Consider the following 26,723-nt stretch of genomic DNA (forward strand, 5'->3'; position numbering starts at 1 on the left):
TTCTCAAGCAAAGCCGTGAGACACAGCACTGAGTTCCACCTGCATATCTGAAGTTAGATTGGAAATTTGTAGTCTAGAAGCAACTGGCAAATACCATACCAAATCCTTTTGAGATTTCATTCACCCAGTCTACAGGAAAGAAGCACCAAGTCAATGCTGTGAGCAAGCAGAAGCTGCTTTTGCATCTCTCTTCAGTTGCTATCACTACACTGACAAATCACATGTCTGAGGAACTTAGTTTCCTGAGCAGAACTGTAGATTCGCTTTATATAGCCTTATGTGTAGCTGAACAGCACAAAACCTTGGTATGAGGCAGTGTTAGACCTACTTTTGTGTAAATGCCATGCATTATAGATGGAAATGGCGTAAGTATTATGGTATGCATGTTCCTGTATACACTGAAGTGAGTGGTGGTGGAACACACTTTTATCATCAAAATTTAGTTGAAAAAGAGCGAAGTGTTGACACAAAACACTTGACCATCAAACTGAGTGCATGAGTGCCCCTGCCTCATTTAGATTCTATATGCAATTTCAATATCATTCAAGATAACTTTCAAGGTTTGTCTTGGTTATTATGAGTATACAAGACCTGCTTCTAGCTCAATGACAGCAAATGAATGTTAAACTTTTGTGGTATATTCTATTTTGGTGGTTTGAAGCATATACATCCATACTCTAGAAACCACTGTAAAGTAATTCCACTGTTCAACATGTTAGGATTTCTTCTACAGCAGCCCCAATTTAAGGAACATTAAATGTGGATGCAACCAAAGGACAAAATAAAATGTAGACGAGTAACTAATTTTTGTTCACATATAACAAGAAAAAGTGTAACAAGTAATGTTTAGTGAACAAAAGGGTGTTAATTATGTAACCATGGACTAAATAGATTATGTTAACCTTTATGGAGGAGTATCTTTAATTTATGCTCTAAGGTCTTGTTTCATGTAAGAATGTATAAGGATTGCTCTCGCTGTATTTGTGATTATAGCTAGTCACATTGTATATGAACTGCTGTGTCAAGGTCTGCAATTTACAAAATACTGCGCATGTGTGTGTTAAATGTTCACCTTGTATTCATTTAAGTAACATAAACATCCTCTCCATATCAAATATGCAAGTCTTTCCAGCTTTTCAGTGTAATAGCAGCTGCTAATACTAGTATGATTAGTGTCAAGCCAATTCAAATTTAAGCAATTTAAGGTGATTTTTCACGTGAATGGATATATGTATAAAGATGAAATTTATGTCATATAATAAGGTCTACTGTCCCCTGGTGGTGTCAAAAATTGAAGATTCTAAGTTAATGTAATGAAAAGATATGGCCATCTGTGTCACATATTTTGATACTCACATACACACTCATCAAAACCTATAGGGTACTTCCCACTGGTCTAGAACAATGAAATTTGGCAAGAAACAAGGCTTCACAGCACAACTAATGCAAAAAATCTGAAATTTATTGATTTGTAATTATATCACATAAATAAATTTGTTTTTCATTTGCTATCCATCTTAAAATTGAAAATATTCTTGAAAACCTTGGAGTTCATGGGACCTATGTCTTGCCAGTATCAATGTCTATTACAGGCAAAAATCTTCAAGATTCTCAATTATGGCAATGGATGAACTGTCTATATACATAATTAAGTTTGAATGGAACCTTCAATGTGTGAGTCCAACTCATGTGCGACCAATTGTTTCAGCTTATAAATGTCCATACTTGCAACAGCCTTTAGTCTGTACTGAATTAATGAAAGGAAAATCCATGAAAGAAAATTTCACTCATCAAAATACTTGTTGTTCAGAATCAGTGAGAGAAAGTAATTAAATTTAATTCAAAGATATTATCTCAAAAGGGAAGAACAACTTTCACTGAGCGAGGTGATGTGGTTGTTAGCACACAGGATTCGCATTTGGGAGGACGATGGTTCAAACCTGCATCTGGTCATCCTCACTTAGGTTTTCTGTGATTTCTCTAATCCACTTCAGGCAAATGTTGGGATGGTTCCTTTGAAAGGGCACAGCCGATTTCCTTCCCCATCCTTCCTTAACCCAATGGGACCGATGACCTCACTGTTTGGTCCCCTCCTCCAAATCAACCAACCAACCAATAACTTTCAATTTCCTATTTACAGCTCTCTTGCAATTTGATACTGATATCTGAAGGTAAAATTAAAGGGCCATTTATGATCTAAAGGCTAAATGTTGAGAGACACACTATACATAGCATTCAATTTGCATGTGAAGTATGGTACTAAAGACAGAGTAAATGCCTCTATGCTCACTGTAATTAGACTAACATTGTCTTTGCAGTCCCTATGCAAACAAACCATTAGGGGCTATAGTGTACTCATAGATGCCTTACCCAATACTGGATCGTGAAACACTGTATGCTACCACAGGTTAGATGTTGTCATTAATCAAATCTCTCCCCATTAAGATTTTGTAAAATTTGTGACATTCTCTCACTGAAATGTAGTAAAGTAGAATAGTTCCAGGCTTTGTTGCCCCTACTGTGTCTTAGAATTCATCAACATAATTCAAAATCCCCATTTCTATACCATGTGAAAAGTGTTTTCTTAAAAAATTGTAATTAAGGAAATATTACTGCTTATCAAGACTATGGAATAAACAATCAAATTTCAGAAATCCAGAATTACTGTGTTTTAGCTCTCCTTCATTGTGGCAAGAAAATGTATACTTTTAACAGAAAAACAACCAACAGTGCAGCTTATTTCATTTGTTTCCAATCCATAGTAGCAAAAGGAGCATGAAGAAATTGAATTAAGTTACTGCTCTGTGAGGATTCCAACAAAAATATTAGATAAGTGATTTGTGATAATCCACACTATATTCTGGTTTAATGCTGATCATCAAGAAAATCAGGTTTACAGAGAGCAATGTCAAAAACCAATGCAAAGAAAGAGTCCATCAGAGACAAAACACAGCAAGGAAATGTATTTGGGTGCAGAACAGAGGTGATGCTGAAATTTCTCCACATTTCTTGCAATAATACAAATATTTTGGAAAGCATTTACCTGCATAATGTGAAAGCATCATCAATGAGGTTAGCTCTGTCAGCAGGACTGAACACTGTGTGGTTTTCATGAAGTGTGGTGATTATAGACATCCACATTGATTCCTCATACATTACTCTATAGAAGCCAGACTGATTTACATTAACTTTGATCCATTCCACATCTGAAGGGACTTCAAATTTCACTGCAAAGAATACAAAGATGGTAAACAATCATTTTCATTTCAGATAAGCTCAATTCAGTATTAGTCAATTTATCATTTATAATTATGAGTTAGATATTACTGGAGCATATAATATTTCAATCTAGGTTCATAATGAACCATTGAATGAGTAAAGGTAAAAACCCATTGAATAGCTGAGACACTGACTCGTCATTAGACACACAAACAAAACTGATAATGTTGCTAGCTTTGAGACAAATCCTCCTCCATAGCTAATAGAATACTCATAGTTTAGGATGACTACTTCCTGCCAACAATGCATCTCGACTGTGATGAAAGGTGTGTGAAGGTAGAAAAGGTGCAAAGAGCAGACTCTGAACACCTCCCAGGAATAGTTGGAAAGGAGTGCCCACTTCATTATCAGCATCATCTCAGACTGAAAAACTGAACACTTCACAAGGCCTTCAACTACACATTACCATGCCTGAAAATGAGGAATGTCCCACACACAATCCTTCCCATCCCTCTCATAGTGATATTCCACTACCTATCCAATCCACAAAATATTGTAGCCCATCTTTATGTCACACCTACTACCAAACCCTTCACACAAAACTGTGGTAAAAAGTACAGCAACCTCCCAGTGGAAGATCATGCTGCTTAATGCAACATACCAGATTTCTGTGGCTCCTTCACAACCCGTGCCATCTGCATCTTTTCCCTCAACACTAACTTCTCGGAATTACTTGGATGGAAATTGTCTTTGCAACACCATCTTTGGAATAACCAAATGCAAGATATGTCCTAAAACCCCACCTAACACATCCCATTCCCATCCTGTTACAGGCTATCTTATGCTATGAGAGGCATGGACATCTGTGAAAGCCATCATATCATTTAACAGCTCTGCTGTAATTTCTGCACAGCACTTTTTATGTGCACAACCACCAGCTGTCACCCTTGTATGAATGGTCACTAACAAACTGTGGCAAAGAGCAGTGGCAGATCATGCTGCTTAAGCAGCATGCCTGACTTCAATGGCTCCTTCACAACCCATGTCATCTGTATCTTTTCCCTCAACAGTAACTTCTCAGAATTACATGGATGGGAATTGTCCATGCATCACAACTTTTGGTCCCATAATTCTCCTGAACTCAATCTCTGCTAGCCACTGCCCCACATTCACCTCAACCCCTGGCCCGTGGCCTTAACTTCACTCATCTGGCACTCACACCATTCTTTCTGCAATCTCCTTCTTCCTCTGTTATATCTCCACTTCCCAATTCACTCCTCCATGTCACCGCATGTCGTGTGCATCTCCCTCTGATTGCAGCCACATTCCTTTCCTGTGTGCCCATTGCCTCTCCCTCCCAGTCACCTGCCATTCATCTCCAATCCTCTCTCCTGTTAACTACCACCTTTCCCTCCCTGCCAACTTCACCTCACACAGTCCCTCATCCCAGCTGAGCTGCAGTGTCGGCACAATGTAGCCAGATGTGCTGTTGTATGGGTGCATATGTGTACTCTACAGTTGCAGAGGAGGATTCATCAAAGCCAGAAATGTTCTCAATCTTATTTGTGTGTTATATGCAAGTTAGCGCCTCAACTATTTGGTGAGGTGATGCAATTACACATTAAATTATTTATATTTCATCAGACACATTCCATTACCATTGGCTGCCAATAAAGGTTACAAAGATACTTAATCATCTGGTAAAAAGAATAATCAAAGTTTTAAGAATGGCTTGGCCATTGTGGCACTTCCAAGAAGTAGACAAGATAACAGCAAACAATCTGATCTAGTTTCATAAGCTCCGACAGAGTGTAACTATTATAAATGGTGTAAAGATCTCCAGTTGTCATGTTCTGCATGTTATTTCACAAAATCAGCCAAGGAGTTGAAACAAGGGTCTTTTCAGTCCAATGACAATTTTTACTATCCACAAGCTAGTGAGTGTGCAAATCAGTGTCTTGAGATATTGCATTTGCCAACCATGTCAATGACCTTTCATTAGCTCAATAAATGAAGATCAGAAAAAAATTCTCTAAAAGGTACCCAGCAACTGATACAATAAGAAAAAAATCATTTTGTGTTAAAAAACTATCACACTGGCTAACTGATAGATAGAAGGTTCAAGGTTTGTTGTCTGATGTACAATTGTAGAAAGCAAAAGTCAATAAAGCTGGTGAAAAACTCTAACTGCACAAACTTGTATCAAAAGTGAAGTGGTAGTCATGAGTCTTACCCTATAATATCTATTCAATAGACATGAAGAGAGCAGGGAGTACGGACACAATGATTATGTTTTGTTTTTTACTGCCCAACATGAATGTATGAATTTAGTAAGATGAATGGTAAATGCTTTTAATCAAACAATGGAAAATCCAGGATGGAATGTGACAGTATTATGAAAAGAAAAGTTGCTTGTTGCCATATAGTGGAGATGATAAGTCACAGATAGGCACAACAAAATGACTAAGACTGTCACATATATAGTTTTCGTCATTAAGGCCTTCGTCAACAATGGATGTAGACACAGCCCCCCCCTCACACACACACACACACACACACACACACACACACACACACACACACACACACACACCTCTCAAACACGACTGCAGTCTCAGGCAACTGAAACCACACTGCGAGCTGCAGCACCAGTGCATGATGGGAGTGACAACTAGGTGGGAGAAGGAGGAAACTGTGGCGGTGAGAGGGAGGGATAGTATGGTGAGGGTGGCGGCTAATGAAGTGCTGCAGGTTAGACAGAGGGCAGGGGAGAGGTAAGGGGGAAAGGAGAGGGGGGTGAGGTAGTGGAAAAGGAGAAAAGTAACAAGACTGAGTGTGATGCTGGAATGACAGCTGTGCACAGCACTGGAATGGGAACAGGGAAGGGGCTGGATGGGTGAGGACTGTGACTAACATGATAGTCTTCATTTCAATGATTGCTTCACAGCCTGTGCCATATGGGTCCTTCCCACCAACAAAAGGTATTCTGAATTGCGCAGGCGGGAATTTTCCCTGCGTTATATCCTATGTTCCCCTAACCCTCGTGGCCTCAACCTTCGTTAGTCACTATCCTCACCCATCCAGCCCCTTCCCCGTTCTCATTCCAGCACTACACAGCCATCATTCCACCATCACACTCAGTCTCTTTACTTCTCTCCTTTTCCGCTACTTCCTCATCCCCACCTCTCCCCTGTCCTCCCTCAGTTAGCCAGTGTGATAGTTTTTTAATACAAAATGATTTTTTTTCTTATAGTATCTGCTGCTGGGTACCTTTGAGAGAAATTTTTTTCTGATCTTCATTCATCGAGCACTTCACTGTCTGCCACCCCCACCTTACCATCCCTCCCCCTCTCTGCCCCAGCCTCCTCCTACCGCCATCCAGTTGCCACTCCCATCATGGTGCTGCTCGCAGCGTGGTTTCAGTTGCCTGAGACTGCAGTTATGTTTGTGGTTTTGTTTGTGTGTGTGTGTGTGTGTGTGTGTGTGTGTGTGTGTGTGTGTGTGTGTGTGTGTGCCATTGACAAAGGCCTTGATTGCCGAAAGTTGTACTTGTGACAGCCTTTTTGTTGTGCCTATCCACGACTCAGCTTCTTCGCTATATGGAGAGTAGCAACTTTCCTTTTCATACTATTTGCTTTTAAGTGATTTGCTTTTGACTATGGCCCACATTAGATACTTCTTGGAAACTGCCACAATGAGAATGTTTGCTAGACTGAGGGAGACATGACGTGAGAGTGGATCCTCTCAATACATTCCAACTACACCATCTTTTTTTTGGGCTTCTGCATGGAAATGTTAGGCAGCCCCACTTTCCAATGCCAGAGGACACCATTTTGAGGTCGTCCTTCTACAGCTCTAACTCTCCCTAACTCTCCCCATGGATACTAGAATCCTTACAGCAACACCTTTCAAATATTGCTAGAATCAAATTAGACTTGTGAAAATGATTAGAATCTTTGATCAAACTGAAGAGGCAGATAACAAAAAGGAAACAAAATAAAATTATAACAAATTACACCCCCCCCCCCCAAACCACCTCCCCCCCCTTCCCCCCTCCTCCCCCCCCCCCCCCTCCGGACACCAAGATAAAGATGCAAAGGCCTGACTGCGACTGTGTCTGACATGATTAGAGTATAAATGAGATAGGTAGTAGGGATGAGGAAAAGGTGTGGGGTGAGAAAGAGAAAGATAGCAGGAAAGAGGTTGGGGTGGATGCTAGTGCTGCCTATGAGTGTGTGCAAGGATGCAAGGATGTTTTACGGTGTGTTAGGGCTGCTAGGTGCAATACTAGGACGTTGTGGTGGGAGGAGGGGAGGGGGGGCAGAGGGAGAGGAGAGAAGAGGGAAAAGGGAAGGAGGGAAGTACGAATGACTATGTAGGTGGCCTTAACCTTTGCTAGTAAATGTCCTCCATCTGCCTACCCTCTTTCCTGCTCCAGCATGCCTCGTACTCCCTCAGTACTCCTACATAGTGCTTCCCCTTCTCTACTTCTACCCTCAACCCCTTTCTCATCCCCTTCACCCTTCAGCAGAGCCTCTTGATGCTACACCTAGCAACTCTCTGTCCTGCCCCACCACACCCCTGCACTAGGATCTTCCCCCACTCCTACCCTGCTGTCCCCCCTAATCAGCCACCCCACGCCTGTTCCTTACTCCTACTATCTACAAGTAGCAGTAGCAGTCAGGCAGTTGCTTGGAGATGACAGTGGCCATGTGTTTGTGAGTTGTGATTTTTCTGTGTGTGTGTGTGTGTGTGTCTTTTTCTACTTCTGAAAAAGGGTTTTGTCTGGAAACTGAAATATTTCTAGCATTCTATTATTCATTGTGTTTGTCTCCTCCTCTCCCTCCTGCCTCCTTTCTGTGCATCATCTCCCTGCTCCTATCTCCACCCATCTCTTCCTCCCTACCTTTTCTCCTCTCCCTCCCCCCCCCCTCCCCTCTCTCTCCCTCCCTCCCACCTCTCTCCATTGCCTCCTTCCCCGTCTCTATTTCTTTGCCCCCTCTCTGTCCATCTCCTCCTCTCTCCTCACTCTGATCTTGACCCTTGTTTACTCTTAATGGAAATGGAACCTTGATTGGGAACTAAAGTCACTTAAATTAAAGACCCCCTGTGGTCTATGGGTATCATATCTGATTACTAATCAAAATGTCCTTTGCTCTGTTCGAACCCACACTGCTTAAATTTTGAATAAAAATCATCAGCAAAGCTTGCCAAAGACTTCTAGGATAACTACTCATCCTCCTTTTGCCAACAGCCTTGTCAAAGAGGACTGAGGAGAGGACAGAAGTTCATGGCACTTTCTTGCCCTTGGAGAGGGAAAGTGCCCCTAAAAGGCAGAAGAATCAGCAATGATCAATGGTATGAGGATGCAAAAAACAATGGAAACCACTGCACTAAAGACACATACTGTGTATCTGCAGGACATTTGGCATGTAACAGTCCCCCATATGGATCTCCAGGAACGGAGAGCCAAGGGGGAGGTGATCATTTAAAATATGATTGAATAACCAAGAAACAGATAACATTCTAGGAGTTGGAGCTAGGAATCTCAAAACTTTGAACACGGTAGCGATACTAGAAAAACTGGAAATGGAAATGCTAAGGCTTAATCTATATAAAGTGGGGGTCAGTGAAGTGAAATGGGAGGAAGACAAGGATTTATGGTCAGATGAATACAGAGTAATATCAACAGTGGCAGAAAATGGTAAACATAAGTAAGATTTTTTATTAAAAAGAAGGCAGGATAGAGAGTAACTTACTGTGAACAGTTCAGTGATAAGAGTTGTTCTTATAATAACTGTGATAACTGACAGCAAACCAACACTGGTAAGGGTAATTTATGTATACATGCCGACATCACAAGCTGAAGATGATAGAGAGAGAGAGAGAGAGAGAGAGAGAGAGAGAGAGAGAGAGAGAGAGAGAGAGAGAGAGAGAGAATAACATATTGGCCAAGTAATTCAGTATGTGAAGGGAGATGAAAATCTAAGTCATGGGGGATTGGAATGCAGTTGCAGGAGGAGGAGTAGAAGAAAGGATTACAGGACAATATGGGCTTGGTACTAGGAATGAAAGAGGAGAAAGACTAATCAACTGAGTTCTGCAATAAATTTTATCTAATAATAATGAATAGTCTGTTCAAGAATCGCAAGAGGTGGAGGTACACTTGGATAAGGCTGGGAGATGTAGGAAGATTACAGTTAGATTACATCATTGTCAGGCAGAGATTCCCAAATCAGATACTGGATTGTAAGGCATACCCAGGAACAGATATAGACTCAGATCACAATTTGGCAATAACGAAGAGTAGGCTGACGTTTAAGAGACTAGTCAGAAATAATGAATGTGCAAAGAAGTGTGATATGGAAGTACTAAGGTATGCTTGAAGTTCTCTGAGGGTATAGTTAATGTAATAATGAATAGATCAGTAGGCAGTGCAGTTGAAGAAGAATGCAATCTAAAAGAGGCAATCACAGAAGTTAGAGAGAAAAATGTAGGTACAAGAATCCTAGGATAATAGTAGAAATACTTCAGTTGATCGATGAAAGAACAAAGTACAAAAATGATCAGGGAAATTAAGGAGTACAGAAATACAACATTTAGGACTGAAACAAATAGCAAGTTTAGGGAAATTAAGGTGAAATGGATATATGAAAAGCGTGAAGAAATTGAAAAAGAAATGTGTGTTGGAAGAACTGACTAAACACATAGAAAAGACAAAACAACCTCCATGGGCAGAAACTATAGGAGTGCAATGGGAATTCCAATATTAAATGCGGAGGAGAGAGCGAATATGTGGGAAGAGCACATTGAGGGCCTCTTCGATGGGAAGAACTTGCCTGATGGAGAGGAAGAAGAAGAAGAAGAAGAAGAAGAAGAAGAAGGAAGGAGCAGGAGTTGACAGGGAAAAGATAGGGGATCCAGTATTAGAATCAGAATTTAGAAGAGCCTTGGAAGACTTTAAATCCAGCAAGGTAGAAGGGACTGATATCATTCTAAAATCATTGGGGGAAATGACATTCACACTCGCATGTAGAATGTATGAGACTGGCAATATACCATCAGACTTTCGGAAAAACATCATCCACACAATTCCCAAGACTGCAAGAACAATCAAGTGCAAGAACTATTGCACAATCAACTTAACTCCTCATGCATCCAAGCTGCTAACAAGAATAATATACAGAAGAATGGAAAAGAAAACTGAAGTTCTACTAGATGATAATCAGTTTGGCTTTAGGGAAGGTAAAGGTATCAGAGAGATAGTTCTGATGTTGCAGTTGACAATGGAAGCAACACGGAATAAAAATCAAGACACATTTATAGAATTTGTCTAGCTGCAAAAAGTGTTCAATTTAAAATGGTGCAAGATGTATGAAACCATGAGAAAAATAGAGGTGTGCTATAGGGAAAGACTCGTAATATACAATATGTGCAAGATCCAAGAGGGAATAATAAGAATGAGAGACCAAGAAAGAAGTGCATGGGTTAAAAGGATTTAAGACAGGGATGCAGTCTTTTGTCCCCACTGTTCAACCTAATTCAAAAAAGCAATGTTGGACACAAAAGAAAGGCTCAAGCGTGGGATTAAAATACATGGTGAAAGATATCAATGATAAGATTTGTTGATGACATTTCTATCCTCAGTGAGAGTGAAGAAGTATTACAGGATCAGTTGAATGAATTGAACAGTCGAATGTGTACAGAATATGTACTATGAGTAAATTGAAGAAAGGCAAGAGTAAGGAGAAGTAGCAAAAATTAGAACAGTGAGAAACTTACCTTAATTGGTATCACAAAGTAGATGAAATTAAGGACTTCTGCTACCTACGCATCAAAATAACCCATGATGGACGGAGCAAGAAGAACACAAGAAGCAGACTAGCAGTGGCAAAAAGGGCTTTCCTGACAGATAGAAGTCTATTAGCATGAAAAAAAAGGTCTTAATTTGAGAAAGAAACTTCTGAGAATGTGCTTTTGGAGCACAGCATCATATGGTAGAGAGACATGGACTGTGGGAAAACTAGAACAGAAGAAGAATAGAAGCACTTGAGATTTGAGACGTGATGCTACAGAAGAACGCTGAAAATTACGTGGTATGATAAGGTAACGATGCAAGGTGGCAACCCATATGGGCTATGCACTGAAAGTGCAACACTCACATCAATTACCACTTTGAATTTTTGAATAATTAATTAGGGAAGTAATGACAAGTAACAGCATCGATGTGAACAAATTTGTGGTTCATCATGCTACGCTAACAGAGATAGCTAAGGGATGAGCAATGAGAATGTGCTGCATTGCGTTAACTGCAAATAATTTTTGCAGATAGAGTTTCAAGTAGGATTGAAGTTCAGAGTGCTGGTGGCGGGAAGCTAGCAGCATGATAGCCTGGAGGTTGAATTTCACAACCTCCAGCACCCCAGGGGTGTTGGCACAGTCTGGACAGTCTCCAGTGGTAGGGCTCTGATGCCGCCCGACAGGCAGGCAATGTTTCCAGAATAACACTGTAAGGGAAGCAGAATGTCTCCCGAAAGTGAATAATACACTCCTGGAAATCGAAAAAAGAACACATTGACACCGGTGTGTCAGACCCACCATACTTGCTCCGGACACTGCGAGAGGGCTGTACAAGCAATTATCACGCGCACAGCACAGCGGACACACCAGGAACCGCTGTGTTGGCCGTCGAATGGCGCTAGCTGCGCAGCATTTGTGCACCGCCGCCGTCAGTGTCAGCGCCGCCGTCAGTGTCAGCCAGTTTGCCGTGGCATACGGAGCTCCATCGCAGTCTTTAACACTGGTAGCATGCCGCGACAGCGTGGACGTGAACCATATGTGCAGCTGACGGACTTTGAGCAAGAGCGTATAGTGGGCATGCGGGAGGCCGGGTGGACGTACCGCCGAATTGCTCAACACGTGGGGCGTGAGGTCTCCACAGTACATCGATGTTGTCGCCAGTGGTCGGCGGAAGGTGCACGTGCCCGTCGACCTGGGACCGGACCGCAGCGACGCACGGTTGCACGCCAACACCGTAGGATCCTACGCAGTGCCGTAGGGGACCGCACCATCACTTCCCAGCAAATTAGGGACACTGTTGTTCCTGGGGTATCAGCGAGGACCATTCGAAACCGTCTCCATGAAGCTGGGCTACGGTCCCGCACACCGTTAGGCCGTCTTCCGCTCACGCCCCAACATCGTGCAGCCCGCCTCCAGTGGTGTCGCGACAGGCGTGAATGGAGGGACGAATGGAGACGTGTCGTCTTCAGCGATGAGAGTCGCTTCTGCCTTGGTGCCAATGATGGTCGTATGCGTGTTTGGCGCCGTGCAGGTGAGCGCCACAATCAGGACTGCATACGACCGAGGCACACAGGGCCAACACCCGGCATCATGGTGTGGGGAGCGATCTCCTACACTGGCCGTACACCTCTGGTGATCGTCGAGGGGATACTGAATAGTGCATGGTACATCCAAACCATCATCGAACCCATCGTTCTACCATTCCTAGACCAGCAAGGGAACTTGCTGTTCCAACAGGACAATGGACGTCCGCATGTATCCCGTGCCACCCAACGTGCTCTAGAAGGTGTAAGTCAACTACCCTGGCCAGCAAGATCTCCGGATCTGTCCCCCATTGAGCATGTTTGGGACTGGATGAAGCGTCGTCTCATGCGGTCTGCATGTCCAGCACGAACACTGGTCCAACTGAGGCGCCAGGTGGAAATGGCATGGCAAGCCGTTCCACAGGACTACATCCAGCATATTTACGATCGTCTCCATGGGAGAATAGCAGCCTGCATTGCTGCGAAAGGTGGATATATACTGTACTAGTGCCGACATTGTGCATGCTCTGTTGCCTGTGTCTATGTGCCTGTGGTTCTGTCAGTGTGATCATGTGATGTATCTGACCCCAGGAATATGTCAATAAAGTTTCCCCTTCCTGGGACAATGAATTCACAGTGTTCTAATTTCAATTTACAGGAGTGTACAAGGAGACACTGTTTTACCCTCGGTTGTGTTGCCATGAGCTCACAAAAGCGCTATGGGCAACATTAATGGCAAGGAATATACCTCCATGGAATCCCCCATTCCATATTTTTTGAGCTTGGGACAGACAATGGCACCAAGGAAGCATCTGGAAAGTTCTTCGGATGAGTGGTGACTCCCACAGGAGACTGTGATTGGCCAGTTCGATGTGATGTAAGCAATGTTTCCAAGCATTCACAGTCAAGTGGGAGTAGTGCCCATTGGTAAAAAATTTGTTAAAATGTTGCGACTGGACAGCCACACCAGTGGAGCGGCGTGCCACACTAGGTTTTTGGTAGAAAGGACACTTGCATTTCAGCATCGGTCTGATAAGGATACAGAACTCTATGCTGGATGATACAGAGTACTTGCAGAGTAGCTGTGTATCTTCTATGGGACTCTGTATAATTTTGCAGAATTGTGTCATGTACACACACCGCTGTGATTGCAGACACATCACACCTGATTGGCATAACAACATGATGAGAACAGCCGACTGGGGATCCTGTCATGGAGCAAAAGATCAGAGTGGTAATATACACTGCTCCAGCTGTAGCACGATCAGCCTTGCAGTACATAGAAGTTACACAGGTGGCCATTGGCATACTGAGCATAGCAGCACTTTCTCACTTTATTTATGTGATTAGATACAGATGTTAAGTATGTGACCCGGAATCTTGTGCTCTCATTCAGTTAAGGGGAACTGCCATACGCGTCACTAGGTTTCATAGTTACAGATTAGTTCTGTACTCCTTTCCCTTTATTAAGATATTAATCAGCCCACACTCAAGAGGCATTACCTTATTAATTCAGTTTGTTAGTATACATAATATCAAATGGAATAAATATGAATATCTTTCCCAATATTTCAGACTACACATGTGTTAAAACACCAACCCTTTCCTAAAACCAAGTCACAGATTTTGGTGGGGTTAAGTTCACGTTAATAATTTACATGCATTACTACTTTCTATGAGGCAAGCAACCTCACCCAATCTCATTCTTCAACAAAGGCTGGGATTGCATAGTGAGGTGTCATTAAACACATAATAGTTGCATTGAGGGAATTTATAATGGAATTCTGAGTTCAGCAAATAGTTCATCTGCATATCGCATCACAGTGGTAAAGGAAACTAGGAGGTCACTTCCCAATGAATGAGGTGGTTCTCTGCAGAATGAATGAGGAAAGGAATAGGTGGCAAACAATGACAAGAAGAAGGGACAGTACAACAGGGCATCTGTTAAGACATCAGGGGAAAATGATAGAGGAAGACAGAGATTGGGATGCATCCAGCAAATAATTGAGGAAGTAGGTTGCAAGTGCTACTCCGAGATGAATGGCAGTATTGCATATAGTTTAAATCAGTGAATGGGTAGGATTCTGCAGTAGTATTCTAATCATAACCCAGTTGGCCCTAAAACACAACTTTCCTGTTTTCTTAAAAACCGATAGGAAGGAGGAAAACAGAGCAGTATATTGTTGTGTCTAAAATTTGAGTTTCAAATTATATTTAAGGGGAAAGAATACATAAAGGAAAAACACTTGTCTAATGGTTTACATAACTTGCTGTTGTAATTAAAACTGACTGTGAGAAAGAAAATGAAATCTCACCTTTCCATAGTGTGGCATTTTTTTTCATCCAGTCAGTTTTAACAGCAAACCTGCATATGTAAAAATTTGAAATAAATTGGTCAATTACTTTTCGTGATTTTTGGTAACAGTAACGTGTCTTTATACTTACCATCAGTGAGATTCATCCAAACATGATGCACTTCTGATGCTTCCTTGTCTGTATAATAACTGAGAGGCACATACCACTTGTAACCAAAGGGTGAGTTTCCTTCATCTAATGCTATTTTACTGTCATTCTCCAGGCTAGCTGTAAGCAGAAACCTCTTCTGTGTTGCTGTCACAATACCATCTTTTTTGGTAACTGTGACTAATGGAAACCCCATTTGCCTAGTCCAGGTATCCATGATTGCCTGTTGCAAATGACAAAAATCTAAGTAGGTAAAAGTTGCTTAATATATTTACTATCACAGATAAATTGTGGCATTGTTTTTGAAAAGTGATGTTACTGACATCAAACTAAATTCCATTCAGGACCTGTTACTGTCTGCCTAATATTATGAATTTCTACAAGGAAAAGGAATTTCATAATCAATAAACAATTATCTACATAGTTAAAATATCTAATTGTCAAATGCAGTAGACAAGGCAAAAATAAAAAAAAATTCAAACAAACAATGGTTTTTGGAACCATGTGACAGGCAAACACAAAATAAAACTTAATGAATAGCTCATTGGTGATTTTTTAAGCTGAAATATTTATTTCTGTAATGCAGTCCAATATATCTATTTCTATGCAGATTAGGCAGGTGACAGGGGTAAAATACAGAGAGCAAATTGTACAGTGCGCAAATGACACCTATAAGAGTCACGGGCCTGAAAGGGAAGCAGTGGTTGAGAAGAGAGTGAGACAGGTTGTAGCCTGTTCCCGATATTATTCAATCTGTATACTACGCAAGCTGTAAAGGAAACAAAAGAAAAATTTGGAGTAGGAATTAAAATCTATGGAGAAGAAATAAAAACTTTGAGATTTGCCGATGACATTATAATTCTGTCAAAGACAGTGAAGGACCTGGAGGAACAGTTGAACACAATGGACTGTATCTTGAAAGGAGGGTATAAGATGAACATCAACAAAAGCAAAACGAGGATAGTGGAATGTAGTCAAATTAAAGTAGGTGATGCTGAGGGAATTAGATTAGGAAATGAGATACGTAATGTAGTGAATGAGTTTTGTGATGTGGGGAGCAAAATAACTGATTGTGGTCAAAGTTGAGAGGTTATAACAAGTAGACTGGTTATGGCAAGAAATGCGTTTCTGAAAAAGTGAAATTTGTTGATATAGAGTATAGATTTAAGTGTCAGGAAGTCTTTTCTGAAAGTATTTGTATGGAGCGTAGCCATGTATGGAAAAGAAACATGGACAATAAATAGTTTAGACAAAAACAGAATAGAAGCTTTCAAAATGTGGTGCTAGAGAAGAATGCTGAAAATCAGATTGGTAGATCATGTAACTAATGAGGAGATACTGAATAGAACTGGAGAGAAGAGAAATTTGTGGCACAACTTGACTAGAAGAAGAGATCTCCTGTTAGGACACATTCTGAGACATCAAAGAATCACCAGTTTAGTACTGGAGGGAAGAGTGGCAGGTAAAAATCATAGAGGGAGACCAAGAGATGAATACACTAAGCAGATTCACAATGATGTATGTGGCAATAGTTACCCAGAGATGAAGAGGCCTGCACAGGATAGAGCAGCATGGAGAGCTGCATCAAGCCAGTCTCTGGACTGAAGAGCACAACAACAACAACAGCAGCAGCAGCAGCAAAATGTAGATTATTCAATTAATAGTGGTGGTAATATCTCTTCCTTCAAGATTTTTAGAGAGCTCTAATTCAACGTGTACTGATAGAATATTCACAATTATTTTCTAGCTATTCATGACTCACCAAGTCACTTAAGTCTTATAATTACAGAAATATAATATACCAAATTTTCCATCTGATTTGGTGAAATGTCTAGTTTCAACACAACACAGAATAAGAAAATGATTGTGGTATGGCCCATTTGCACACAAGGAACTGTCTGAAAGGTGAATGTATTGCACCCATTAAGAATAAAAGAATGTGTCTTCTTTTTTTTAAACTGAGGCCAACAAAAAGTACCAAATAATGAAAGAGTCAAGACCACTAGGCCCCATGCGATGGAGGTATTGAGTGATGGATAAGTACAAAATAAAAATGCAATAGCTAGTGTGTGTGTGTGTGTGTGTGTGTGTGTGTGTGTGTGTGTGTGTGTGTGTGTGTGTGTGTGTATTTAGGCACACATATGAGGTCTCTTCAAAAAATGCCAGTACTTTGTCCACAAAATTTTTCTACACATATTGTTTACTTATTCTTATTGTGCAACACCTTCCTTGAGATACTCTTCTCCACAATTGACACACCGCTCCCAATGCCATTTCCACTACTCGAAGCAGTCTTGGTATGCCTCTTGCTGGATTGTGTGAAGCACCGTCTGTGAATTTTCTTTTATCTTGTCTGTTATTGCAAACCTTAAAGGTCTGCAGGGGCCAGGTCTTGAGAGTAAGGAGGGTAAGACAGCACAGTAATTTTGTTTCTTGTACAATAGTCATGCACTGACAGGGATGAAAGCGCAGTTGCATTATCATGATGCAAAGAGCGCAGATGTCACAGGACATCCTGATAGTACTATCAATTAACAGTTTGTCAATGTGGCACAAATTCACAATGAACTAACCCTTCAAAGCCAAAGATAACAATCAACATTGCTTTGACCTGGCCTGATGAGCTTTTTTTGGTCTTTGAGAACCTTTTCCAACCCATTGTGAAGATTGAACCTTGGTTTCAATATCTTAACTGTAGTCCCACGTCTCATCACCAATTATGATTAGCTTAAGGAACATCTCATTCTCACTTGCATGATCCAAAAACTCTTCACAGAATGCGAGGCGAGGAGGGGAAGGTCTTTCCGGTCTTGACTCATGAGCCATGGCATGAACTTGGCAGCAACACGATGCATTCCAAGGTGAGTTTCAAGCAAAATTTAATGCAGATGCTTTGCTCCTCTATCTATCATCTCAAAATTTGCAAACTGTGAGACACAGTATTCTACTCAATACAGCACTGAAAAATAAATAACAAATATACAACAATGAAACTTCCAGCAGTTACACATTAAACGCAGGCATGTGCAGGGATGCAAACTGCATTTTTCTCAAACATACCATTGGTGCGAAATCATGAATGTACTAGAATTCTTTGAACAGATATTTTATGTGATTTATAAATTTTCTGAAGGAGTTGATTAACTTTGAAGTATAGGGATAAAAAGGAGTGCCAACAAATTGCAAGAATCAATTTAGAGTTTATTACTTTACAAAAATGATGTTTGAGTTGCCACTGAGACTGGAGAAGCAAAAGAGTCAGTAAAAAGATAAGAAAAGAATGTAAAACAGAAAAAAATGAAACAGTGAAGGGAAGTGTTCGGAAACATTGCAGAAAATTGATGTATATTGAAAAATGAAATAACAAACATGGAAAAGCTATATCACTAAAACATTATACAAGCTCAGAATGAAATTTTCACTCTGCAGTGGAGTATGCACAGATATGAAACTTCCTGGCAGATTAAAACTTTGTGCCGGACCCAGATATGAACTCGGGACCATTGTCTTTAGTGGGCAAGTGCTCTACCAACTGAGCTACCCAAGCTACCCCAAGTACGATTATACAAGCCCAGAATAAAATTTTCACTTTGCAGCGGAGTATGCGCTGATATGAAACTTCCTGGCAGATTAAAACTTTGTTCCGGACCCAGACACGAACTCGGGACCTATGCCTTTCGTGGGCAAGTGCTCTAACAACTGAGCTACCCAAGCACGATTCACACCCCGTCCTCACAGCTTTACTTCCACCAGTACCCTGTCTCCTACCTTCCAAACTTCACAGAAGCTCTCCTGCAAAACTAGCACTCCTGGAAGAAAGGATATTGCAGAGACTTGTTAGAGCACTTGCCCCTGAAAGGCAAAGGTCCCTAGTTTGTGTCTTAGTTTGGCACACAGTTTTAATCTGCCAGGCAATTTTGTATCAGCACACACTCCACTGCACAGTGAAAATTTCATTCTGGAAACTTCCCCCAGGCGAGTTTCACAGGAGAGCTTCTGCGAAGTTTGAAAGGTAGCAAACAAGGTACTGGTGAAAGAACAGCTGTGAGGACAGGGCGCGAGTCATACTTGGGTAGCTCAGATGGTAGTGCACTTGCCCAGAAAAGGCAAAGGTCTCGAATTCATTTCTTGGTCCGACACACAGTTTTAATCTGCCAGGAAGTTTCATTACACAAGACTTTCACGTTTCCAAAAATGATTTTTTTTAGTTTACTCAACTTGCACATGTAACTTTTATTCTAGAATAACAATATGAATGAAAAATTGAAACCATGTTGAAATACCATAACTTAAAAAGCAGAATTATTGCTGTTATATATGGGGTGCATATAACATTATCAAAAAAATTATGTAAACTTTCATTGTCAGAGTTACCTTCACTTCCAAAGACTGGTTGGCATTCTTGCTCAGAACATTCCAGAGGTCTTTTGTCTCTGCGTTGCCATACATGTGGGTGTTGAGGTAATCATTAAGTCCATTCCTCAGAACATCTTGGTGTAAAAACTTCTCCAGCATGTACAATATTGAGGCACCCTGGGAAAAAAGTAGTATAAAAAGTTGCAACAATCAAAATCTGAAGATTTTCCAAGTATTATTCTTGAGACATGCTAAAAGAACACAAGATGAAACAAAACAGAACACACTAATAAGCTCTGTGGTTCAGATGGCAAGTTTCATATTAGTAGTCTAAAGACCTGGTGTTCAACCCTTGGTCTTTCCTAGGATTTTTCACATTTACTTCTTTCATTTCCAGCAATGGTATGTTAATATGAATAATGAATGGCAAGTTACACCAAGAGTTGGAATACATGTTTGAAAGCCTGTATACAGAGTGTGGGCAATCCTCCAGCTGCCACAATTTAGTTATCCAGAGGGTATGTTAAATCTAAAATTTGATGCCCTCACAGTAAAACATACACTTACCCACCAACTATAAGAAAGGCGTGTACATGGCAAGTGACACCAAAGCCCACACTTTTTGTTTATTATTTGATGACTGCTTATGGAAATCTCATTCACATATGGTTATATATTAATATGGTAGTCAATAAAAGTCTGTATATATGTTTGAGGAACTGCAGAAACTGTATTACATTACCCTTGTATTTTGATATTATTGATATTCTGAGAATAAATGAAACTGATCAGAAAAAACAAGTTCATTAGTTTATTTTAAGTACTTACAAATACGTTTCAACCTTTCCTTCTGGGTAATGCATCACAGACATTAATAATAGCTTTGAAAATCTTGTCTTATCTGTGCCCTATCTATTTTTATTATACCTTCTGCCTTCTGTTATGCCATTTAGAAGTTCTAGAAAGGCACAAAAAAGGATAAACAATTTTCAGCTAATGAATTTTGAGATAAATATATTTATACTTTTTACACTGAAATAATAATAGTATTTCAAAAAGGTAAAAACTATCCATACTATACAGACTAGAGCACTAAACAATTCCAAAGATTTTGATACACCTCTGTATTACAAGGATGCAACATCTACAGTAACAAGAAGGAACAGAAATGTGTGTGTCTCAACTTCTACCCTGTCTCCCCTTTCCCTGACGAAAGTTGGGGTGTGTCTGTCATCCTGGGACATGAGTGATCTGCCATTACTTTCTAACCTTCTGTAACTAACCCTTTTCTCCTGGAGGAGGAACTAGTAGTTCCAAAAGATATGATGGTGTTTTGTACTTTGTGTGTGTGTGTGTGTGTGTGTGTGTGTGTGTGTGTGTGTGTGTGTGTGTGTGTCAGCAGTACTGGAATATCAGGCTCCTGATACAATGTTACGAAATTTTGTTATTGTGCTCACGAAAGCAATAAGGAATGTCATAACAAATCTGGTTTGGACACACATTGTCCTTAAAAACAGCATTATTTCTTCATGAACTACCGTGCATGTTGTGCAGAAGACAAGAAATTATTTTAATCATCTGTGATTATAGAGTGTACAGTCTGATTCCTTTCGAGCAGTAACAATAATGTATTGTGTGTTCTTTTGGTAACAACATGCATGTAATAAAATGCATAACAAACAAATCCTTGAACAACAATGAATACTACAAAATGTTGTTATTCAGATGTAAAAAACTCCATGTAAGAGCCACAAATACAATCTTTATACATTAAAAGATTTCCCTTAAGATGCCTTTATCATTCCTAACTTCCCAGCTAATTGGAACTGACTGTTTCTGATTTCCCTTAATTCTTGGAAATGCCAGCATCATTAACATTTATACACTTCTATTTTAGCAATAAATAGAAAAAAAGATGTTGGCACCGTTAATGAATGTCCATTCTAATTACACAAGTCATGCTAGTTACATTCAGTAAATCATCTTGAATCAATACTTAGTGTAAATAAACTTCTGTGCAAGTACCATTAGAAAACAGCAGGCAGAGATCTGAATTCTTGGATGATGATTTATCAGTGTTAATTAAAATACTTCAAGAGAATGTTCAGTACAGAATTATAGATGATATTGCAGGAATATAAGGCAAACATTCTAGCAGCTACAGTACATGGGCTAAAAGAATATCAGAGGTAAGTTAGAACTTAAAAAATATGCAAAGGAAACCAGTTTTTGTAGAGAGTTGCATAAAGGTGTTGGTGTCATTTTCTCTAACTGTGAGTCAACTGAAGTCTCCCAAAATACCACAAAATACACTACAGAAGTGAGGTTTGAAACTACAGCAATAGAAACAAAAAATGCTTGGGAGATGTGCTGCGTATCAGGCCTGTACTGATCATCAAACGCTGAAATAAAATTTTTTTTTTCAACGTCTGAAAGGTACAATCCAGGAATCTTCAAAAAATATGTTTATTTAATAAGTATTGCAGATTTGAGCACAGGCACGAGGAGAAGAAGAATACAGGCAACACTATGTCACTGTGACACACAGGTAATAAACTTCACACCAGCAGATCATTTTGCAATCGTGATAGGTATTAAAACGAAGGCAATCAAATTGAACAGAAGACATGGGAGCAAAAAAGGAAGATTAACTGATAAAACATAATTATGAACAACATACAGAACAGGACAGATTGCTACTCGCCGCAAGGATGACCTGTTGAGTTGCCGACAGGCACAACAAAAAGACCAATACACATGCAGCTATAAGCCAAAGCCTTCCTCAGCAAAGGAAACACACACAAACATTCACTCCCTGCTGTTACCACCATCAGCTCCGATCAGAAAGTGAGTGGATGTGAATAGCAATTTGGAATGGGGCAGGGAAAAGGGAAGGGGAGGGATAGCAGGGTACAGATGGGATGAGAAAAGAGCACTGTCTGGCAGGGCGTGCAGGGTTTATAGACTGCCAGGCACAGTATCAGGAGGTGGAGTGTTTTCTTTTTATTGTGCCTATCTGCAACTCAGTGGGTCATCTTTACGGTGAGTAGCAATCTGTCCTATTCCTCATACTGTTTTATTCCAACCCAGAGCTTCCGTTGCTTAAAACATCTTTATGCCTATGTACAGTTGCCTCACGCCATGACATTAGCTTTGCTTGCTGCCGGAGGCTATTATTTGCTGAAGCCATATGTGGTGGTAGTGCTAAAACTGTACAGGACCACACAAGACTATAAATTGAATGTGATATCATCACGCACTGCCAGTCTGGATTGAGTTCTTGCATACGCGATTGCATTGAATGACTCACGAGGTGCCACACTGTAGGTTGAATAGGCGCTCAAGTGCTAATGTTTGTAGAGGGGTGGACAATATAAAAGTAACTATTAAAACTTATGGGTTGCAGAATATTTTGGATGGTCCTGCAGTTTTTGTATGTGGAGTACTGAATTTTATTTATGAAGAATGATGCTGCTTCACATGGCTGTCGTTTGGTTACTGTGGCTGTTGTTTGATGTGGTTCTACTGAAAATTTCAGTGGTCTGGAGAGTTTTACTGGACGTAATGTTCTTACTTAGTGTACTTTTCAGATAATGAGGTGTATCATAAGGTATTGGTACATCTTACTTTAGGTCTAGTATGCCTTTTGTTGTTAGTACGTACAATCACTGTAAGTTTGACGAGTCAGATGTGATTGAAGTATAGTCTGCATCCTCTTGGGTAAAATATTCTGGAGGTAATACAATCGGTTCTCTGGGTGGGGACTACTCAGGACATAATTAAAAGGAGAAAGAAAACTGGTGTTCTATGGACTGGAGCATGGAATATCAGATCCCTTGATCGGGCAGATAGGTTAGAAAATTTAAAAAGAGAATTGGATAGGTTAAAGTTTAGTATAGTGGGAATTAGTGAAGTTCAGAGGCAGGACGATAAAGACTTCTGGTCAGGTCAATACAGGGTTATAAATATAAAATAAAATAGGGCTAATGCTGGAGTAGGTTTAATAATGAATAAAAAAATAGGAGCACAGGTAAGCTGGTATGAACAGCATAGTGAAGGCATTATTGTAGCCAAGATAGACAAGAAGCGCATGCCTAACACAGTAGAACATGTTTATATGATAACTAGCTCTGCAGATGGTGAAGAGATTGAAGAAATGTATGGTGCTATAAAAGAAATTATTCAGATAGTTAAAGGAGATGAAATTTAATAGTGTTAGGGGACTGGAATTCGATAGCAGGGAAAGGAAGAGAAGGAAAAGCAGTAGGTGAATGTAGGCTGGGGTTGAGGAATGAAAGAAGAAACTGCCTTGTAGAATTTTGTGCATAGCACAACTTCATCATAGCCAACACTTGGTTTAAGAATCACGAGATAAGGTTTTATATGTGGAAGAGGCTTGGAGACACCGGAAGAGTTCAGGTATGTTATATATTGGTATGACAGAGATTTAGAAACCAGCTTTTAAGTTGCAGGACACTTCCAGGGGCATATGTGGACTCTGACCACAATTTATTGGTTATGAACTGTAGATTAAAAATGAATAAATTGCAAAAAGGTTTGAATTTAAGGAGATGGGACCTGAACAAACTGAAAGAACCAGAGGTTGTAGAGAGTTTCAGAGAGAGCATTATGGAATGAATGGCAAATAAAGGGGAAAGAAATACAGTAGAAGAAGACTGGGTAGCTTTGAGAGATGAAATAGTGAAGGCAGCAGAGGATCAAGTAAATAAGATGATAAAGGCTAGTAGAAATCCTTGTGTAACAGAGGAGATATTGAATTTAATTGATGAAAGGAGAAAATATAAAAATGCAGGCAAAAAGGAATACAAACATCTCAAAAATGAGATAAAGAGGAAATGCAAAATGGCTAAACAAAGGTGGCTCGAGGACAAATGTAAGGATGTAGAGGCATATATCACTAGGGATAAGATAGATACTGACTACAGGGAATTTAGAGAGATGTTTGGAGAAAAGAGAATCACCTGTATGATTATCAAGAGCTCAGAAACAAAACCAGTCCTAAGCAAAGAAGGGAAAGCAGAAAGGTAGAAGGAGTATTAGAGGGTCTATACAAGCGTGATGTACTTGAGGGCAATATTACGGAAATGGAAAAGGACACAGATGAAGATGAAATGGGGGAGATGACACTGCGTGAAAAATTTGACAGAGCACTGAATGAACTAAGTAAAAAAAAAGCCCTGGGAGTAGACAACATTCCATTAAAATGCTGTTAGCCTTGGGAGAGCCAGCCACGGCGATGCTCTACCTTCTGGTGAGAAAGATGTATGAGACAGGTGAAATACCCTCAGAATTCAAGAAGAATATAGTAATTCCCACCCAAAGAAAGCTGGTGGCGACAAGTGTGAAAATTACTGAACTATCAGTACAATAAGTCCTGGCTGCAAAATACTGACATGAATTCTTTACAGATGAGTGGAAAAACTGGTAGATGCCAACCTTGGGAAAGGTCAGTTTGGATTCCATAGAAATGGTGGAACATCTGAGGCAATACTGACCATACGACTTATCTTAGAAGATAGATTAAGGAATGACAAACCTGTGTTTCTAGCATTTATAGACTTAGAGAAAGCTTTTGACAATGTTGACTGGAATATTCTCTTCCAAATTCTGAAGGTAGTTTGGTTGGTTGGCTGGTTTAAAGGGAGGAGGGGGGGGGGGGGGCGGGGGAGGGCCCAAACAGTTACGTCATTGGACCCTTGATCCTGGTAAAATAATCACACAAGGGAAAGAAGAAAAGAAAGGTGGCGTACAGCACAATAACAGGAAAATGGAAGAACCAGAAGAACGACTGAAGGATAACCAACACTACTATGGAAAAAAAAGAGAAGCAAGGAACGGGTAGGAGGGATAAAAACAAGAGATCAGATGGCTAGCCAACCCCAAGAGTAATAAGGAAAAGCTAGCCATTCTGTGACACATTAAAACATCCAGCCTAAAAGCATTAGAGTGGAGAACACAAAGGGACAAAAGATGTGTGCAAAAACTTATATAGAAAGATAAAACCCACCATCACATATATAATGTAAAACTAAATTATCCGATGAGGCTTTGTCAGCTAAAAATAATGGCAATGAGTCCGATAACTGAAGAGTCCATTGCAGGGCAGTCAAAGAAGATATGGGCCACTGTCAGCCGGGCACAGCAGCGACACTGAGGTGGGTCATCACGGTGCAGGAGGTAGCCGTGTGTCACCCAAGCGTGGCCAATGCAGAGCCAACAGAGAACCAGAGTGTCCCTGCAAGAGGGCCGCGTGGAGGTCTTCCACACATTCGTAGTCTCCTTAATGGCACACAGTTTGTTGTGCATACTAAGGTTATGCCATTCCATCTCCCAAAGTCGCTAAACTTTGCTGCATAGTATTGAACACAGGTCCTTTGCAGAGAAGTCAGTCTCCATAAGCGGTTTCCGTGTAGCCTGTCGGCAAATTTGTTGCCTGGTATTCCGATGTGACCTGGGGTCCAGACAAACAGCACTGAACAACTGGATCATTCCAGGGCATAGATGGACTACTGCATGGTCGATACCAAAGGATGATGAGGGTAGTACTGGTCAATAGCTTGTAGGCTGCTAAAGGAGTCAGTAAACAGAAGAAATGACTCCCCAGGGCATGAACGGATGTGTTCAAGAGCACAAGAAATGGCCGCCAGCTCTGCAATGAAAACACTACAGCCATCTGGCAACGAGCGCTGTTCTATATGTCCTCTATGAACATAGGCAAAGCCAACGTGACCATCAGCCATCAAGCCATCGGTGAAAACCACTTCATGGCCTCAGTACATGTCGAGAATCGAGAGGAAGTGACAGCTGAGAGTTGCATGGTTAACAGAGCTCTTATGGTCATGTGAAAGGTTCAGGCGAAGCCGTGGCCTAGGTGTACACCATGCAGGTGTTTGTGAATGAACCTCAAATACATGTGGTAAAGGCAAGGACTCCAGTTTGGAAAGAAGGGATCGGACATGAAGTGCAATTGGAAGCCCTGCCTGTGCCGCCAATGCAGGAGATCAACTAGCGTGGGTGTGAAAAGGAGACGGTAATTCGGTTGCGCAAGAGAACTACGAACGTGTGCAATGCAACTGCCAGCAGTTGTGCATGCCTAACCAGCAGTGAATGGACTCCAGCCTCCACCAGAACACTGGTCACCGGACTCGTCCTAGACGCTCCTGTCGCTAGACAAATGCTACAGTGGTGCACTGGGTCAAGTAAATGCAACGGTGAGGGTGCCACTGAACCATAAACCAGACTCCCATAGTCAAGGCAGGATTTAATAAGGGCTCCGTAGAGCTGCAGCAGCGTAGAGCTATCTGCACCCCAGTTGGTGTTGCTCAGGCAGTGGAGGGCATT

The 26,723-nt window shown here is 40.8% G+C and overlaps 1 protein-coding gene across 7 annotated transcripts in view; it reads right to left on the reverse strand.

Annotated features, from left to right (window-relative positions):
* LOC126365777 (glutamyl aminopeptidase-like) overlaps positions 1-26,723 on the reverse strand; it is a 790,794-nt gene that overhangs the window by 50,399 nt on the left and 713,672 nt on the right. For all 7 annotated transcript variants that reach the window (XM_050008333.1, XM_050008334.1, XM_050008337.1 and 4 more), the window contains 3 exons: positions 19,380-19,538; positions 14,988-15,228; positions 3,044-3,227 (listed from right to left, as the gene is read on the reverse strand). In XM_050008333.1, coding sequence (XP_049864290.1) covers positions 3,044-3,227; positions 14,988-15,228; positions 19,380-19,538 — 584 coding nt within the window. The remainder of the gene's footprint in view (positions 1-3,043; positions 3,228-14,987; positions 15,229-19,379; positions 19,539-26,723) is intronic.

Source organism: Schistocerca gregaria, chromosome 4, assembly GCF_023897955.1.
Source record: "Schistocerca gregaria isolate iqSchGreg1 chromosome 4, iqSchGreg1.2, whole genome shotgun sequence".
NCBI lineage: Eukaryota > Metazoa > Arthropoda > Insecta > Orthoptera > Acrididae > Schistocerca > Schistocerca gregaria.